This window comes from Phocoena sinus, chromosome 14, assembly GCF_008692025.1.
Source record: "Phocoena sinus isolate mPhoSin1 chromosome 14, mPhoSin1.pri, whole genome shotgun sequence".
In the NCBI taxonomy this organism is placed as follows: domain Eukaryota; kingdom Metazoa; phylum Chordata; class Mammalia; order Artiodactyla; family Phocoenidae; genus Phocoena; species Phocoena sinus.
In genome coordinates, this window is record NC_045776.1 from 61,292,836 (window position 1) to 61,312,034 (window position 19,199).

At 39.3% G+C, this 19,199-nt stretch overlaps 1 protein-coding gene across 3 annotated transcripts in view; it reads right to left on the reverse strand.

Moving 5' to 3' along the window:
- The window catches only part of SPIRE1 (spire type actin nucleation factor 1), a 211,605-nt gene that overhangs the window by 33,772 nt on the left and 158,634 nt on the right, over positions 1-19,199 (reverse strand). For all 3 annotated transcript variants that reach the window (XM_032602954.1, XM_032602953.1, XM_032602955.1), the window contains exons 5-8: positions 13,731-13,808; positions 9,873-10,037; positions 3,093-3,179; positions 1,787-1,916 (exon numbers count right to left, since the gene is read on the reverse strand). In XM_032602954.1, coding sequence (XP_032458845.1) covers positions 1,787-1,916; positions 3,093-3,179; positions 9,873-10,037; positions 13,731-13,808 — 460 coding nt within the window. The remainder of the gene's footprint in view (positions 1-1,786; positions 1,917-3,092; positions 3,180-9,872; positions 10,038-13,730; positions 13,809-19,199) is intronic.

Genomic DNA, 19,199 nt, shown 5'->3' on the forward strand with positions numbered 1-19,199 from the left:
TGGTAATATATTTGTTTTGCCTTATAATTTTGTTGAAATCTTTTCTATTACCCCATTATTCCTTCTCAAGGTACAGTAATTTTTAAAAATCCAGTCTTAAGCAGCCGTCCTATAACACCGTTTCCTTATTTTTCCATAGTGGTTCTTATTCTTTGAGGCTGTGGACCCTTTAGGAATCTGAGCAAAGCTATGAACCCCCTCTCCAGAAAATGCACATACATACACTTTAGGAAATACATACAAATTTGTTATATTTCAAGGGATTCACAGACCATCCTTAGGCTCATGCAAGGACTCCCAGAATAAGAACTCTCCATTTACTTCATGTATATGTTCTGGCTTATTATTATGTAAATGCTCATATGGATTTGTTTTAAACATCATTTTAAAGGGAAACACTTGCTGCCATAAAAATCAGACAGAGATAAATTCACACAGCCTGCCCTCACTCTGAAGCTCTGTACATGGAAGATACGTGCTATTATTTCAACACCTCTGGGAGTACTTTTCATCACTGTCCCTGCAGTGGAGACCAGGACATAACAACCAACAAGACAGACGTGGGCCCTGCTGCCACGGAGGCCACAGTGTGACAGAATGGCCAAAAGTCAAACAAAAGAACATCAGCACGCAGTGACTGAGAGTCATGGGAGGCAGGGAGAGCCGCTGAAGTGGATGTGACTGACCAGACGGAGGAGAGCCTGGGTCAGAGAGGGGAGGACTAGAGAGACCTAGAAGTAAAACCCACAGGGCTTGGCTGTTGGGTAAGAGTTAGAGGTGATGCTGAGCAATCTGTCCTGGGCTCTGAGATGGGGAACCAGGAGGAGACAGTTGGTGGAGAAACCAGGCGAGGTCACCGCTTGGCTGCGAGGCTTGTCCTGCATGAGGGGCAAGGAGGCCCTGCTCAGCAGACGGCTGCACGTGTGGGTCTGAACTTTCAGAGAAACCTGCGCTGTAGGGTGGGAGCTGAGGAAACCAGAAACAAACCCTGGAGGAGGACGTGGCTGCTCAGGGAGAGGGAGCCCGGGATAGAAACCAGACGACTAAGCAGGGCTTGAAAGAGGCAGAAGAGGTCGGAGGAGAGAACCAGGAGACAGTGCCACAGGGCTGGCTCCTGTCCTGTTCAGGCACCACGAGACTGTTTCCCTGAATTCTTTGGGCATCTTTAATCTTACAAATTGGAGGACAGCTGCATCAACAAAAATGTTTACATTTTATAATATGGTTTTGCTCTAAATGAAAATCAATGTGTGCTTATAAAAAAAAATTAAACATAATAAATGTAAAGGAACGCGAGTAATAAGTGATATCAGTAATAATTGAGTCTCTTATCACATAATACCATATCTTCAAACCATAATTAAGACAACAGAAACCTGAAGTAAAACTATGTATCACTTATATTTCTAAAACGTTATAACTTATCCATGTATATGTATTATAATTTATAAAGTATTTTGACCATGATCCTATTTAATTCTTAAATGAAAGTCATAACGAAGGTGTAGAGGACTTTTTATCCCCCTTCTGCTGACAAAGAAATCGATGCTCACAGAGGTGAAGAGACCGTCCTAAAACCACAGCCTAGAGGTTGCCAGAGCTCTGTCCACTATGCAGCGCGGTGCTCTCCTACACTCAGCATCACGGGGCAATAATTTCCTATTCCATGAATCTCAAGTATAGACTTCCAGCGTGAGGGTGTGTGTGTGTGAGTGGGAGAGGGCCCTGCAGACGGCAGTCTCTCACTGGGCTGCTGTGCTGTCTTCCAGTGACGCCCCGGACTCACCTAACCTGCCGCGTCTGGTTTCCTCTGGTGACACGGGCCGCAGCTTTCTTTCTGCTTTGATTTCTTCCAGGATCCTTTCATGGAGGCTCCGTGGCCGCGGTGGAGTAGGCTTCAGTTTTCTGGCTGAGGCCTTAGAAAAAATATAATGGCTATAGAGACTTGCCTGAGTAGTTTTCCTTAAATAATTTTTACTGAAGTCCACTCATACAGTACATTATGAAATTATATTTTACTGATTGCAACACTGCTTGATAAAAGACCATTTTCAAGCAATAGGGAGATTACTGGACTTCACAGTGGTTCAGTCACATGTGCTCCAGTAACTTTAAGGAGTCAGCTTTGCTGCAGCTGTAGTCATGCTCCCTATGTGCTACTGTGACAGGCAATCCATTGAAATGTAAGCTGTACATTACCTATTATGATTATTGTTTTTGAAAGTAATGTTTTTGAGTAAGTCATCACAACCTTCTTAGAGTATTATCTTCGTTCTATAGTTGAGGAAATACAGGCTCAGGGAGGCTGATCAACTCTCTCAGAGACATGTGGCCACTAGGTTGTGTAGCTAGTGTGCAAATCCGGGCCCATCTGACTCCATGCTCTTTCTGCTCCACCAGGACCGGCCTTAAAATTATTTCCTACGTGGCCTCTTTCCCTTATTTTAAAAAGATTTATAAGAGGGATCATTAATTATGTTTTAGATGTTCACAAACTGAGAAAGAAACACCATTCCTGTTCTAGTTACTGAACACACATGGGGTTTGAGAGGCCTTGGTGAGCACTGGCTGTGGAGCTGGGGGGAAGTAAGTGTAGAACAGAGGAAACGCAAACCAACATTCAAACCAGATCAGAACACCCTGATTCCATGGTCACTAGAAAGAACCCCGTCAACAGACGAAGATAATTAATACAAAAGAGGAGGTACAGCAGGGTGGATTTACTGTAAAACAGTATCAAAACGACAATTTAATCAAGGTGAAGTGTTTGTACCATAAAGTAAACAGGGAGGGCAGCCCACACCAGGAACTACTTGGAATCATATTCAGCTGTTATTCTAGGAGGTATTTGGCCAGATTTTGCACCATAACTCAGGTTGTTTGAGTTAAAATATCCTAAGACAGCCTGTATTGAATAATTTTAAGTACTTTTTTGTGAATTAAGAATGTAATTTACGGTTGGGCTTCATAATTCTGAGAATGAAAGCTCAGTGTAAATACTCCTTTAAGAGCTGAGTTCTAGAGATCATAGGCTAGAGGAGAATACTTCATTATGTGCTCTCCAAACAAGGGGAATATGTCAAATTACATACTGGATTTAAAGGAGGTCTTGATCTGATGAAGTCCAGGATGATTTCATGAGCACTTTTTTTTAACCGAGGGGGAATATCACCATTCACCTGAAAGAAGACAAAAAGTAGAAGATTCATGTGACTACAGGTTTATCATTATAAGTTTCTGGGTACGTATGTCAACATATGTCACTTCAAAATTACTGAAGTGGAATCTGGCTCCACCAAGGATGCATTTCAAATCAATAAAAATGGAGAGTAAATGGCTGAATGATTCAGAGCAAAAATAACTATGCAGAATTGAAGAAACTCCACGTCTACTTTAGTTCTACATTTGGGGAAATTATATATAAGATGCATCCTTCCAACAAAAAGTTTCTACAATTATGAATGTGAATGGAAAAAATAATACTATGCTTAATTACTGTATAATTTCAAGTGTCTCTGGGACTTCCCTGGTGGTCCAGTGGTTAAGACTCTGTGCTTCCACTGCAAGGGGTGCGGGTTCAGTCCCTGGTCAGGGAGCTGGGATCTCACGTGCCAGGTGGCGCAGCCAAAACAACAACAAAAAGTCTTTTACCTCTTATTTTCATCCTTGTACAAAATCTTGGTAATGGGAAGGAGTGGGGACATGGTTCACGTTCTTAGACAAAGCTGAGGCTCAGATCGAGGTGGTGTCTGCCCCCTTCACAGGGTCGGTGAGCAGAAGAGCCTGGCAGGGGCCTGGTCTGACTCTGACTCTTGCCCTAACATCCTCTCTTTTTAAAGAAACAGGTTACAAAAATTTTAAGAAATTTAAGAAAAACCCACCAAAACCCCCCCCACCTAAACTCACATTCTGACCACTCAGAAGGCACAGTTGTGGTGACCGTAAGTCATACTTATTTCCCAACCTCATATGAAAAAACAGAACTGCTAGGTACTTTCTGTCATTATTCTCATAAAAGATAGATGAAAAAAGAACTGTTAACAAATTACAAATTTAAAAAACTGATGAATACCTTAAACTTCTCAAAATCCAGAAAATCAGCATACTATTTTTATTATGAACTGCCTAAAAAACCTCTATAATACTTTTTCACTCTACTTTGGTGACCTACTCTTTATCTTGTCATATTTTAATAATTTTATGTTATCAATTTTATTGGAGAGAAAAAAGATAATTTGTTTATTCCTCTAGCACCAATAGTTGATATATTTTTAATTTTGATTGGTTAGAAAGGTTTCTTTAAGCTTCACAATTTGTTATTGAAATGTCATGCCCAATTTTAGAGTTATCGTAAAATTTGGTCAAACTTTTTAAAAGTATTTTCTTATCTGAATTGGAAGACTTCAGGGCATGGACAGTTTTGTTATGTACTTCCCAATCTTAATTACTGTTTTAATTGCTCAGGATCATTAATCAATTGGTTATTAATTTTTTATTGCAGCTGTATGAGTTTTGATCTTTTTGTCAATGTCACTATTTTGTGTCACCTGAGAAATGAAGTTAATTTAAAAAAAAAAAAAGAACCTGAACTGCTGCTCCCAGGCCCAGTGGCTGCCCCCCACAAATGCGACCACTCAGGGTGTGTGACAAGCCTGCTGACATCATCCACTCCCCTTTTCCCTGTGCCCCCCGCCCCCCAGTCCTGAGTGAGGACAGGACAGCCCCAAGGTTAGAGTTAGGAGTGAAAGCTGCCTGAGCTGAGCCAAGCTTGTGACCACTAGTATTTGGTTTAAGGAGGGCGTGTACCCAAGCAGCAGAGCTGGGGGCCTACCGTGGCACCACTCTTCACCCATGGACTTCATGTTACACAAGACTTTTTAAAAAATCCTTATTGTATGAACAACTTAATCAGACCTTTCTATTCTACTCCTGAACAGGATAACACATATCTTTCTAGCTACTTTTTTTAATTGGCATTTTTTAAAATTAATTTATTTTTTAATTTTATTTTTGGCTGCACTGGGTCTTCGTAGCTGCGCTCAGGCTTCCTCTAGCTGTGGTGAGCAGGGGCTACTCTTCGTTGTGGTGCACAGGCTTCTCATGTTGTGGAGCACGGGCTGTAGGTGCGCAGGCTGAGTAGTTGTGGAGAGTGGGCTGAGTAGCTGTGGAGAGCAGGCTCAGTAGTTGTGGCTCACGGGCTCTAGCGCACAGGCTCGGTAGTTGTGGCACACAGGCTTAGCTGCTCCGCAGCATGTAGGATCTTCCTGGACCAGGGCTCGAACCCGTGTCCCTTGCATTGGCAGGCAGATTCTTAACCACTGAGCCACCAGGGAAGCCCTCTTTCTAGCTATTTTTCGTATACTTTTATTTTAATGTTCTTTCCATCACAACAGCAGGATTGAGTGAGATAATGGAGTCAATAAGGCCAAGGTTGTGAGTTCCATTCCCCAAACAAGCACGTTAACATCAGTTTCCTCACTAGTCAGAAACTGGATCCTGGATCCCAATTACAAAATGTGTGTCAGTGCTCATGAGGGAGCTGCAGGCCAGTATTGATGTGAGTCAGTCAGTCAAAGTCCTTACTAGCAGGAGGAAAAGTAACAGCAAATTCCATTCTGCTGCTGGGTCAGTGAAATTACTTTTTTTTAAATATAAATACAGAACACACTCTGAAACAAGCTCTCTGAAGCTGCAACAATAAATGATTTCTAGATGAACACAAATAGTAGGCCCATAAGTAAATGAGACCAGTTATAGAACTTGATCTTACTTTTGAGCCACAATGCCTTAAACAAATAACTTCTATATAAAAAATGTTTAAGTTTCTACATCTTTATTTTTGTTTTGAATTTTATTTATTTATTTTTGTACAGCAGGTTCTTATTAGTTATCTATTTTATATATCTTAGTCAATCCCAATCTCCCAATCATATATGTCAATCCCAATCTCCCAATTCATCCCACCACCACCAACTCTCTGACTATACATTTTACAAGGATCTTTCATTACACTGGACTAGTCTTCTCAAATAATTGGTTTATACTTAAGAAAAAAGAAGTTAAGACAATTAGAAATAAAATGCCTCCTCTGTTAGGCTTCTATTAATCAAAGAAAGACAAAGTTTTCAAGAGCTCAAAAACATCAGAAAAACAACAGATCATCTGATCAGGCTTTAGACCAAGGTAAATAAATAGAGGGAACTTGGTAATGCTTTAAAAAAAAAAACCTTTAATGAGATATAATTCACATATAAAATTCATCCCTTTATTTATTTTTTTTTTGGCGGCACCACTCGGCATGTGGGATCTTAGTTTCCTGACAGGGATTGAACCCACACCCCCTGTAGTGGAAGCACGGAGTCTTAATCACTGGACTGCCAGAGAAGTCCAAAATTCACCCTTTTAAAGTGTACAATTCAGGGTTCTAAGTAGTCACAAGGTTTTGCAATCACTACCAATAACTTCAGAGAAATTTTATCACCCCAAAAGTATATGCTGCACCCATTAGCACTCATTCCTCATTCTTCCCTCCCCACAGCCATCGGCAGCCACTAATCTACTGTCTTACTGATGTGCCTACTCTGGAAATTTCAAATAAATGGAACCCCTCATACATTATGTAGCCTTTTGTGTCTGGCTTCTTCCACTTAGCATGTTTTCAAGGTTCACGCAGGTGGTAGGATGTATTGGTACTTCATTCCTTTTTATGCCTGAATAATATTCCATTGTATATTACCCACTCATGAGCTGATAAACATTTGGATGGTTTCCACTTTTTGGCTATTATAAATATGCTATGAACATTCATACATAAATTTTTGTGTGGACAAATGTTTTCATTTCTCTTAGGAGTGCATGTAATGACTGGGCCGTAAACTCTATGTTTAACACCTTGAAGAATTAGCAAACTATTTCCCCAAGTGTGCACCATCTTACATTTCCATCAGTGATATGAGGGTTCCAATGTCTCCACATCCTCACCAGCATGTTACTTCTTGTGTTTTTTATTTTAGCCACTCTAGTAGGTGTAAAGTAGCATCTCACTGCAGTTTTGATTAGCATTTCCCTAATGACTAATAATGTTAAGCATCTTTTCATGTGCTTATTGGCCATATCTTCTTCAGAGAATAATTCAAATTATTTGCCCACTTTCCAACTGGGTTGTCTTTTTTATTGTTGAGTTTAAAATATTCTTTATATGTCCTGGATACAAGTCCCTTTTTGGATATATGATTTGTAAATATTTTCTCTCATTTTGTGGGTTGTCTTCACTTCCTTTATATTGTCTTTTTAAATCACAAAAGTTTTAATTTTCGATCAAGTCCAATTTATTTTTTTCTTTTGTTGCTGTACTTTTGGTGTCATATCTAAGAAAGCACTGCCTAATCTAAGATCACAAACCTGTTTTCTTCTATGAGTTTTATAGTTCTAGTTCTTAAATTTAGGTCTTTCATCCATTTTGAGTTAACTTTTATATATAGTATAAGGTAGCAGTCCAACTTCATTCTTCTGCTTGTGAATATCCATCTGTCCTGGCATCATTTGTTGAAAAGACTGATATTTCCCTTTTGTCTTGGGATCCCACAGAAATCAACTGACAACAAATGAAGGCAATTATTTCTGGACTCTCAATTCTATTCCACTGATCTATGTTTATCTTTATGCCAACACCACACTGTCTTGATTACAGTTTCTTTGTAGTAAGTTGTAAAATTAGGAAGTGTGAATCCTCCAACTTTGTTCTTTTTTCAAGATTGTCTTGGCTATTCTGGGTTCCTTGTAATTCCATGTGACTTTTAGGATCTGCTTATCAATTTCTGAAATGACCGGCCAGGGAGCAGCGACAGCACCACACGGGCATGGCGCGGGGCGCCCAAGCGCAACCACCATGGCCACCTCCCTCGGTGGGGTTGCCTGTTCGGGGCGCCTGCCCAGTTACGCGGTCCTTGGGTCGCCCACGCCCCGCGCCTAGCCGTTGCCACAGCTGCCGGAAGAGGCAGTTCAACAGCCGGCCGGGCTCTGGAGCAGCCGGCCAGGCTCTGGAGCACCCAAGCCCGCTTCAGGAAAGCGGCTTCCGCTCCTCAACTGCTGGCAGCCGGCTGACGGCGGCCGACAATCTACATCTTTACTTTTAAAGGTGAGTTATCTGAAATTCTCTGTTAGAATTAAAGCATTTTACCAAAACATTTTGAAAAAATTCCATTGAAATGTTTTGTACTTCTATAACTTAATGTTCTAAATATAATCCCATATGGCTAAGCCATTCAATTCCCATCATGAGCATCACAAATATACCAAAAAAAGTGGATTACTATGGTATAGTTATGTAGTTTAAACCTGAGGATTAAATTAAGAACATCTTGGCACACCGCTTCAGATACAGATAGACTATGTGTGAAAATCCATTGTGTTTACTCTTTACAACAAAATTTTTTTTAAAGAAATTAGAAAGTGGCATTATATTGATAAAAGTAAAAATTTTTTAAAAATATATCCAGTTTTTGAATGATGAAATATGAGTAGCTGGGGCTTCCCTGGTGGCACAGTGGTTGAGCGTCCACCTGCCGATGCAGGGGACACGGGTTCGTGCCCCGGTCCGGGAAGATCCCACATGCCACGGAGCGGCTGGGCCCGTGAGCCATGGCTGCTGAGCCTGTGCGGCCACAGTAGTGAGAGGCCTGCGTACCGCCAAAAAAAAAAAAATTTGAGCAGCTGAATTCCCACTCTCATTTTATCAGGTACATATATACATAACAAGGAACTAATCAAAATCTTAGCCTGTTAGACTAAAACTTGAAAACTTCCCCCACACAAAACCAATCACCACTAGAACTGCCAACTGCCTAGTCCCCTGCACAGAGGCTCAGTATAAACGTATCCAAGTGAACTGCATGGAATTACCCAGACAAAGAAAGACAGAAAAAAGGAAAACAATAATGGGTACCACAAAGTAGTAACATGTTCTTCTTTACTTACTACTCACAACCTCCAAACTGTATAAACATGCACATAACAGGAGTCCCAGAGGGACTGGAAAGACAAGAAAGGACAAAGAAAATGTGAAGAACTAATGGCTAAAAACTTCCAAAATTTGATAACAATACAAATCTACTCATCCAAGAAGCTCTATAAACTCCAAGTAATAAACTCCAAGAGGGCCACAACAGAACACATTATAGTCAAGTCATTGAGAGAAAAATATTGAAAGCAGCAAGAAGTGACTATCACATACAAGGGATCCTCAATTAGATGAACAGGTGATCTCTCACTAGAAACCATAAAGGCCAAAAGGCAGTGAGCTAAGTTTAAAGACAGAAAAAAACACTGTCAACCAATAATTCTGTACCCAGAAAAACTCTGCTTCAAAAATGAAGAAGAGGGCTTCCCTGGTGGCACAGTGGTTGAGAGTCTGCCTGCCAATGCAGGGGACACGGGTTCATGCCCCGGTCCGGGAAGATCCCACATGCCACGGAGCAGCTAGGCCCGTGAGCCATGGCTGCTGAGCCTGCGCGTCCGGAGCCTGTGCTCCGCAACGGGAGAGGCCACAACAGTGAGAGGCCCGTTTAATGCAAAAAAAAAAAAAAAAAAAAAAAAAAAGAAAAAGAAGAAGAAGAAATTAAGACATTCCCAGGCAAACAAACACTAAGGAGGTTCATCACTAGTAACCCTGCCCTAAATGGAGTTGTTCAGGCTTAAAGAAAAGGACAGTAGACAGAAATTTAAAGCCATGGGTTGTGGAATTACACATTTGTAACTTTTCTGTGAGTTTACTGTATTTTCCAACTTTTCCATATTGAGAAGAACATTTTCAACAAATAAGATTACCAAAAAACAACCATTTGAGTCCATTAACAGTTTTCTTTATTACTTACCATCACTTTTCGCAAAGTGTATCTTTTGGATCGAATGTCATCCATTAGCATCTCATAAGGGGTGAGCTGATATTCAATAGGCAGAGGGTTGTACTGCCGCTCTTGGACCTTCTTGAGTTTTACTCCATTCCGCAAATCCCTCATCACCTGCACCCAGAATCGAGCCTGAAAGAGCCAAGGGTGGAGAGAAATCCATAAATAAATTTACCAGTTTCCTCTAAAGAGCTATAGTCGTAAAGAAAATATTAAGAGCTTGGATTACAAACAACCAAGCAAACCAAAGAGAAACGATTTTAAAAATTAGATTTTAGGGTACTAAAAAGCAGGTAGGATGCCAGCAGAGAATCCACCAGCTCTAACTGTGGGGACACCTGGAAAAAACCCTAATTCACCCCCTGTGCTACCTGCATCCATGGCCTCAGTTCCTCAGGCCCTCATGTTCCACCTATCAGGTGGCTTTGCTCACTGAAGAGGTGTGTGTTTCTCACACTAGACTTTGGGTTTGGCTCTATTACTTCCTTGGCCACTGGAATTTTAGTGGATATGACATGACCAAAGGCTTCAACAACAAATGCACAATGGCTTGTCACTCTGCTCCTGTTACTGCCATGAGAACATCATGCTTGGGTTGGCACGAAGCACACTGGCAGGATTATCCAGGAGAAGGACGATGCACAGAGTAGAGCCACCACTCTGATCTGCAGACTCATGAGCTGAGTAAATGCTACCACTTTATGCCGTGGTATTTTGTAGTGTTCAGTTACGCAGCATTACTGTGACCACAGCTAACTGATACAGCCATCTACTGCTATTTGACATCCAGCAAGTTGCTTCCTCTTTCTGAACCCTGGCTTCCTCATCAATAAAAGAAAATGGCACTTTATAACTTGTTGAGATGATCAGAGCTGATGTACAGTGTTCTGCACATAGAAAATGCTCAAAAATGACAATTTTTATGTTATTACTATCTCTGCACAAATTATTTAATATCGATTTTCTTATCTACAAATAATAGCAAGTTGCTCTGCCTGCCCTTCAAGAAAATGAAATATATGTAAAATATTTATTATAATTTAAAATATATTAAATGTGTTAATATTATTATACTTTAACCTTTTTGTTTTTCTGCCTATAAGCTATCATATTCTCGGCTTCAGTAAAGAGAAAATCAATATGATATTTAACTGAAATATTATAGGTTGTTAAGCATTAATAAGTGGCTCAATAGCTACATAATATATTTATTAAAAATCAAGTGACATATTTCATAAGAAATGCCTACATAACTGATTAAACTTCTCAAAAAGTCCTCAAAAAAATTTTTTTTAAAAAAAATTTTTAAAAAATTTTTTAAAATTTGTGATTTTTAAAAACTGTATACCATTTCTTATTCCCAAAAGGATTTGAGGTACTTAATACTGTGGTATAGCCATCAGAACATCTTCTAAAATATTAATATTTAAGACAAGTTCTTAGATTCTGCCATTAAATTATCCTAATATAAATCCCTAAAATATTTAGATCTCTCCTTTGGGAATGCTCGTCTCAACTTCTCTTGCTCATTCCTTGAAGATCCAATTCAAATACCATCTCATTTTTAAAATACTGTCTCTTCTCTTCACCTCCTCTGGCTTTAAGAAAACCTGACATATGAAACTTTGAATTCTCAAAACAGATAAATTAGTGATGATTACTCACATTAGAATCTTTTGCTATAATTTACAGAAAAATTCAAACAGACTCTTTTATATAGCCAGCTCATTATATATTACTGTTGGCAAAAATTTTACAAATGACTTTTCAGAAACTAAGTTCCAGTTATATAAAATAATGGACAACTGTCACTGTATGTATTCCCAGAGATTTTATCATTTACCCCTTATTACACTAGAAAGATTCTGAGATGTATAGATTCTGCCATTAAACATATTCTAATTCTCCTTCATACTATTCCTCATTCCTTCCTCATTTCATTCTAATCTTTCTAGGTAGTTCACTTTCATGATCTTATGAAAAAGAAGCTGGTGATCTAGGCAAATGTAACTCCCTTTGGAGATAGTATGTCTCTTGTCAGTGATCATACTGTTGTAGATGAGGTTGCCTTAAGACAGTTAATTAAATTTTTGGTTCAACTTTATACTAGCTATTTGCTAACTTCTGAGCACCTGGAGTTATTTACCTGGCTTCAATGTCTTGGAAAACAAAATTAAAAATTTATTAACCGGGCTTCCCTGGTGGCTCAGTGGTTAAGGATCCGCCTGCCAATGCAGGGGACACAGGTTCAAGCTCTGGTCCAGAAAGATCCCACATGCCGTGGAGCAACTAAGCCCATGTGCCACAACTACTGAGCCTGCACTCTAGAGCCCGTGAATCACAACTACTGAAGCCGGCATGTCACAACTACTGAAGCCTGTGTGCCTAGAGCCCGTGCTCCGCAACAAGAGAAGCCACTGCAATGAGAGGCCCATGCACCGCAATGAAGAGTAGACCCCACTCGCTGCAACTAGAGAAAGCCTGCGTGCAGCAACGAAGACCCAACGCAGCCAAAAATAAATTTAAAAAAAATTTATTAACCAAGATGATATACACCTAGAGCAACACTATGCAAAGGAAACTGATCATCAATATTATTCTAAAGTGACAATACTAGCTTATAAGACAATATAGGCTACTTGTTTTTAAACTTTACTCTTAAATATTCCTGATTAATATCATTCCAAATATCTCAGGAAAGATATCGTCCATAAATTAAGAATATTGCTAACAGGAAACACCCAAATGACCATCAACAGAAGAATGGATAAACAAATTGTGGGACTTACATACAATGGAATACCTCTCAGCAATAAAAAGTATAAACTATGATACAGGCAACAACATGGATGAAATCTCCAAAGAATTATGCTGAATAAAAGAAGCCAAAAAAACCCCTGTATATACTATGTGATTGTATTTACATAAAAGTGTACAAAATGCAACCTAATCTATAGTGACAGAAAGCAGATCACTGGTTGCCTGGAAACTAGGGAGAAGGGAGGCAGGAAGTAGGGTTACAAAGCAATACGAGGAGACGTGGGGTGATGGACAGGCTCACTGTTTTCTTATGGTGATGGTTTGTTTCACAGGTGTGAATGTGTATGCGTATATGTCAAACTTATCAAACTGTACTTTTTAAACATGTGCAGCTTGTTGTATGTAGATTATACCTTAATAAAGCTGTCAGAAAAGAATATGACAATTGAAATCTAACATGGTCAAAGGCGACTTGTTCATATCCTCCAAATCTGTATCTTTTCCGATTCCGTCATTTAATGTCATTATTTATCCAGTATCCTTAACATGAAAAGTCAGAATCCTAAAATGTGCCTTCCTACATGGATCTAGTACCATGTTGGAAAAACAGTAGACAGTGAGTCACATGAATACACTGCAATCATCTGTTCTAGAAATCTGTCTTCTGTTTCACCAGGGCAGAAAATTGTAACGTATCACTCATTCTGCATCCCCAGGGCCCTAATCCAGTAACTATTCATTGGATAAATGAATGTACTACACTATAGTTTCACTATATCCTGAAACAGAGCTTAAACTTTGACTTCCACATAAGAGGATGCTAAGGTATTAATGTAATTAGAAAGGTCAATATCTTAAACACTGAAATTCTCAGAGACATTGGGGTGGTTCTAATAAAATTAGATAGTTTTTAAAAAATGGATAGCTATTTCCTCAAATGTAAGGTTAGGCTTTCTAATTGGTATAATATCATTTCATAATAGTCCTTAAGATAGATCATTTTACAAAACATGATACGACTTCTTCAACACTAAACAGAACACAGGGAATACCCAGCTATCTCACCCAGTCAGCGTTTTTCAGCTCCTCCAGGTCTGTGTTAGATTCGTTACTCTTCTCCATTTCTTGAATCTTCTTCAGATTCTACCAATTAAAATTCAAATAAAACATTTAAGCACAAAATTTCATTAAGTCACCTTCTCAAATTAAAATTTCGAACGGATACCTTCAGATAAAATATATACAGAAGTGTTACTGAAGCAGATAGCACAGAATCTACTCCTCTGTAAATTTCAGCCAATTTCAGTAAATTAAAATAAATGCAGTCCTGCAGAGGGATGGACTGAGATTGTTCATTCTAATTTCCTTTGAAGCCTTGTGGTTAAACCTCAGTCACAATATTAATTCATATCTTCTAAACTATACTGACATTTCCTTCTCCATCAACCCCCACATTCAATCCATCATTAATCTCACAGATGTAACTTTCTCTCTTTATTACTTAAGTCCTCTCCTTTTTATCTCCACTGTAAATCCCTTAATCCAAACACCATCTTATTTGGCCTGGACCCCTGAAGCAGCCTTGCCCCAGACGCTAAGTGCTAAGCCTTCAGGCAACCATCAATTTAACCCCAACCACAACCCATGTTACAGGAGAAACTGAGGCTCACGAAAGCTAACTAATATGTCTTGGGTACCCCAAGGTGAGTGACAGAGCAGGAGTGAAGCACACGGAAGTGACCCAGGGCCTCAGACAAGGTAAGTGATGGAGCAGGACTGAAGCAGACATGAGGTAAGACATATGGAAGGGACAGCACACGATGAGCAGAGTGTTGGGAATGTAGCATCCAGACGCTTAAATAACCCTGAGAAAACGGACAGGTAACGTTCTACTTTAACTTGGCCAAAATGAGCATTTACGAATTGGTATTACACAAGGAAAAGAATAGGATTTATGATTTGTACCTGAGCTTTGCACATAACAGGTACTTAATAGGTGGTGTGACATTATATCAAAATCTGAGTAATAGGGGCTTCCCTGGTGGCGCAGTGGTTGAGAGTCCGCCTGCCGATGCAGGGGACATGGGTTCATGCCCCAGTCCGGGAAGATCCCACATGCCGCAGAGCGGCTGGGCCCGTGAGCCATGGTCGCTGAGCCTGCGTGTCCGGAGCCTGTGCTCCGCAACGGGAGAGGCCACAACAGTGAGAGGCCCACGTAACGAAAAAAAAAAGTCTGAGTAATAATCATTATTAACTAAATCAGGACTCTCAGTTTTCTGACTTTAAAGATATATCAGAGGGGGCTTCCCTGGTGGCGCAGTGGTTGAGAGTCCGCCTGCCGATGCGGGGCGCGCGGGTTCGTGCCCTGGTCTGGGAGGATCACGCGTGCCGCGGAGTGGCTGGGCCCATGAGCCATGGCCGCCGGGCCTGCGCGTCCGGAGCCTGTGCTCCGCAAGGGGAGGGGCCACAACAGCGAGAGGAGGCCCGCGTACCACAAAAAAAAAAAAAAAAAAAAGATATATCAGAGGTACTGGTATTACATTATCTCTGATATTCAAAATTCCTCATTTTTTGCTAGGGATTATTAGTTAGCTTAAAAAAATAAAATCTCTGATGACTTAAGCCATAATACCAAAATCAGAATTGAGCGGGGAAGAGACCGAAAAGGAGAAGCACAGGTGTTATTTTGTTCCTCTAATGGCTGCAACCCAGGCTCCATTCCCAAAAGAATTAAAGTACATACTACTTGGGATTCCCTGGCAGTCCAGTGGTTAAGACTCCGCGCTTCCTCTACAGAGGGGCGCGGGTTGGATCCCTGGTTGGGGAACTTAAGATCCCTCATGCCGTGCGGCACGACTAAGCTAAGATAAAAAATAAATAACATAACATAAAATATAAAAAAATAAGTACTACTCTATTGACTAGAAGATTCTTCCAGGTTTGTTTTTTTTTTTTTAACATCTTTATTGGGGGTATAATTGCTTTACAATGGTTGTGTTAGTTTCTGATCTATAACAAAGTGAATCAGCTATACATATACTTCCAGGTTTTTTAACAATTAAAATGGTGAAAGAAAAAGAGACTTAGGAGGTGAAATGCCTCTGGGCACCCTGAGACTCTATCAGGCTACGTCATCTATTTATCAGCAGCAACACTCAAACAATGACAGCTGAACCTAAGTCCCCATCTCCCTCTCCCTAGAAAGCTTTACCCCAGATGCCCACTTAGCTAATTCCCATATATCCTTTCTCATTCTTGCTCAAAGGTTACCTTCTCAATGGGGCCCACCTTGACCACCCTATATAAATTCCAAGCCCCACACCCTGCCATGAGCAACCCCTAGTCTACGTCTTTCTCCAAAGTCCATCCTGCCTCTAACAGTCCATATGATTTACTTAATATGTTCACTGTCTGCCTCTCCCTGACAGATTCCAAGCTTCCATGGGGAAGTAGTTTTGGTCTATTTTGTTCACTGTTGGGCTCCTCAAATCTCTAGAACAGTGCCTTGCACTTAGTAAATATTTGTTGAATATGTGAATTAAGATACTTTCAACCAAGAACGTTCACTTAAATCTCTTCAATAGTTCTTATCATGTCAACTTTAATAAGTGGAAGCTCAATCAAAAGGAAAATTATTCAGAGGAAAATCTGTATTTTATTCCCTAAACTCAGAATCCCCCGGAAGGACGGGATGGAGAAATCTTATCTTTCTGTCATATTTCTCCCATCACCTAAAAAGGCTGATCCCACAGCAACCACTTTATTATTTATCCAATGATCTATAAACCAAAAGATAATGAAAAGAGCTGAAAACACAGTGGAGAAACTCATCTTTACAAGCCTATGTTGTTTTCAAAAATTCCGATGGTCTCTAGGTCCTTTTAGGATCCAAACAAGAGAAGGCAAGACAAATGTACAGATACAGTAGAAGATGGGAGGTCTCTGGCAAGATGAAATCTTTATCTTTTTTCCTTGAATCCTACTGCTACTACCAAAAAGGTGATTACAGTAGGTCTCTGAATTGTTCTTTCTGCTTCAGCTTCTTCCTCATTTGGTTTATCTTTTCAATCCCCCATGACGGGTTCTCAGCGTCTCTGTTGTGCCCCTCAAACTGGGGTGCCTATAAGTACTTCTGGGGAACTCTTTTAGTTAGAGCCTGTCCTGGGGATGTTGAGGGAGAGAGAAAGCCAGTTTGAGATACTGGATCCAGCTGTGCCTAAAGCTAGCTGTGCCCTTATATTCCCAATTAAGGGAGTCAATAAATTCCTCCCCCTTCCACCCATGCTAATTTGAGTGGATTTCTGTCACTTGCAATGGAAAGAATTATGATTTAACATGTCCCCTTTAGTCCAAAAATATGAGTTCACGCTTCTATGTCTTAGGGGTGGTCTGGTGGAAGAGTACGAGAAGCATATGGCCCTTTTTCCACCCAACCTTAACTGTTACTGTTCTCGGACACATCCCTGACAAAATGTAGTCAGGATGGTCTCACTGTTAAGACTTCAGACATCTCTATCTTTACTTGTGCTGTGACAAAATCCCTAACTCCCTGCAGCTAAGAAAAACTATCTGCTGTCTATAATACTGACGATAATTTAAATGAATGGCCTCAGAATTTCATGTTTCTTTATTTTTCTGAACAGCAAGTAGCACTAATTGTAGCTCAGATACTTCCTAGCTGTGTGACTCTGGATAGTTATACAACTGCTCTAGTCTTCAGGTTGATTTTCTCACCTGTAAAATGCAGCTGCCAATAAATACCTTTTCGATTTTGTTAACATTATGTAAAATAATACAAAAGAAATATAGCATGTGGCCTGGTTCATATTAAGCAGATTAGTAGATACTAGTTATTTAGCATTTATTTAGTAGTTATTAGTTACTATAAGCCAATGAATATCTATGAAGATTTGATTGTGAACACTTCCACTCTATCACAAAACATTATTCTTTTTTTTTAAACATTTTATCTTTTAACAAATGAGACCTCTCTTTAGCCTCTTCATGAAGTAAAAGATCCTGAATCATCAATAAATCAGTATAAAATAGCTGAGAATCTGTAAATAACTATAATTGAACAACCTTGAACAAATATTCAACGAAGAATCTCAGGTTTTCTCATTAGCAGCAACACAAATGAGTTAGTTGAAAGTAAATTACAGATTTTTATAGTTTTAGAGACAAGCTTCTGTCAGTTATATTCTAACTTCTGAATACGTTTTTTTTTTGCTTGTACAAATGTAAGAAGAGATGCCAACCTGTGCTTGGAATAGGGTGAGAAAGTCCTAACTGAGAGCATCCACACGGCAATTAACTCTCCCCATTTCTGACACAATCATTCTCAAGCTAGCAATTAGAACTGCTCTTTGCCAACATCTTTAGTTCCCAGCATCTTAAAAATAAATAAATAAATCTACTCCATGAATCACAAGTATATCAAATACTCAGAGTAATGTTAATGTATTTGCATAGATTCAACCACCACCCTTACTGACAATGTATTCATGTATTAACATAATATTTTAATAACAGCATTTTAATGATCACCCTTTTCCTCCATATTGTTAACCATTTAGAACTATTTGTTATTTAATGGTATTCCCCTGTACAATGGGTACATGTTTTCAGCTAGAAACTTTTAAATATGTAAAAATGAATGTTTCAATAATTCCTTGAAAAAAACCTTTTTTGAACTCAGTTAAAATATGCTAATATACTTTTAAAGAAATTACTTTCAGACACCATTAAATATATCTCACAAGTGACAAAGTCACTAATATAAATATTGCCTATAATAAACAGAACATGTATATTAGCCTCACAGAGTAAGAGCCATGATGTCCTTCCTAATTCAGATACTTTTACCAGAAAAGAAAAAGGACTTCCAAATTAATATTTTGGAAATTAGAGCACAAAAAAGCCCCCAATTACAGCAATTCTTGTGATAAATGGAAGTCTCCCATGCATATAAAGAGCTAATGGATAATTACTAAAGAATATGATTTATATTTTCATCAACCTTTATGGCACTATCTTAAAGATGTAACATGCTCCTTCTCCCAGAGGGGTCGAAGAGGGAGAAGACATTTCTCTCGAGACAAAGAGCATTTTACTTAATGAAAAATGTAAAACGTTAAGATACTAAACTGTAAGTTGATATTCTATAAAGCTCAATTTGAATTTATACAGTTCACTGCAGAAATCAGAAAAAGTATAGATGAAGTCGTCAAAATGAAGGAAATGCATTTCTAGGTTCCAGGAAAGGAACACTGTTCCTCCATTCTCCCAATATTTTTGTAGACAGACACACACACACACTCTCACTGGCTGAGTGTTTAATGCCTGTCTCTGCCCCAAGTAGCTGGACTCACAGTATCTCCCTAAAGACACCTATCTGCCCTTTCGGTTTTTATACTCATTAACTGTTCACACCTACAGAAATGCAGTGATGATCATTATAAAACAATCATTAAAATATCAGAGACACTATTTACAAATTATATCACAAAAAGCTATTTTCTTAATAAATAAATA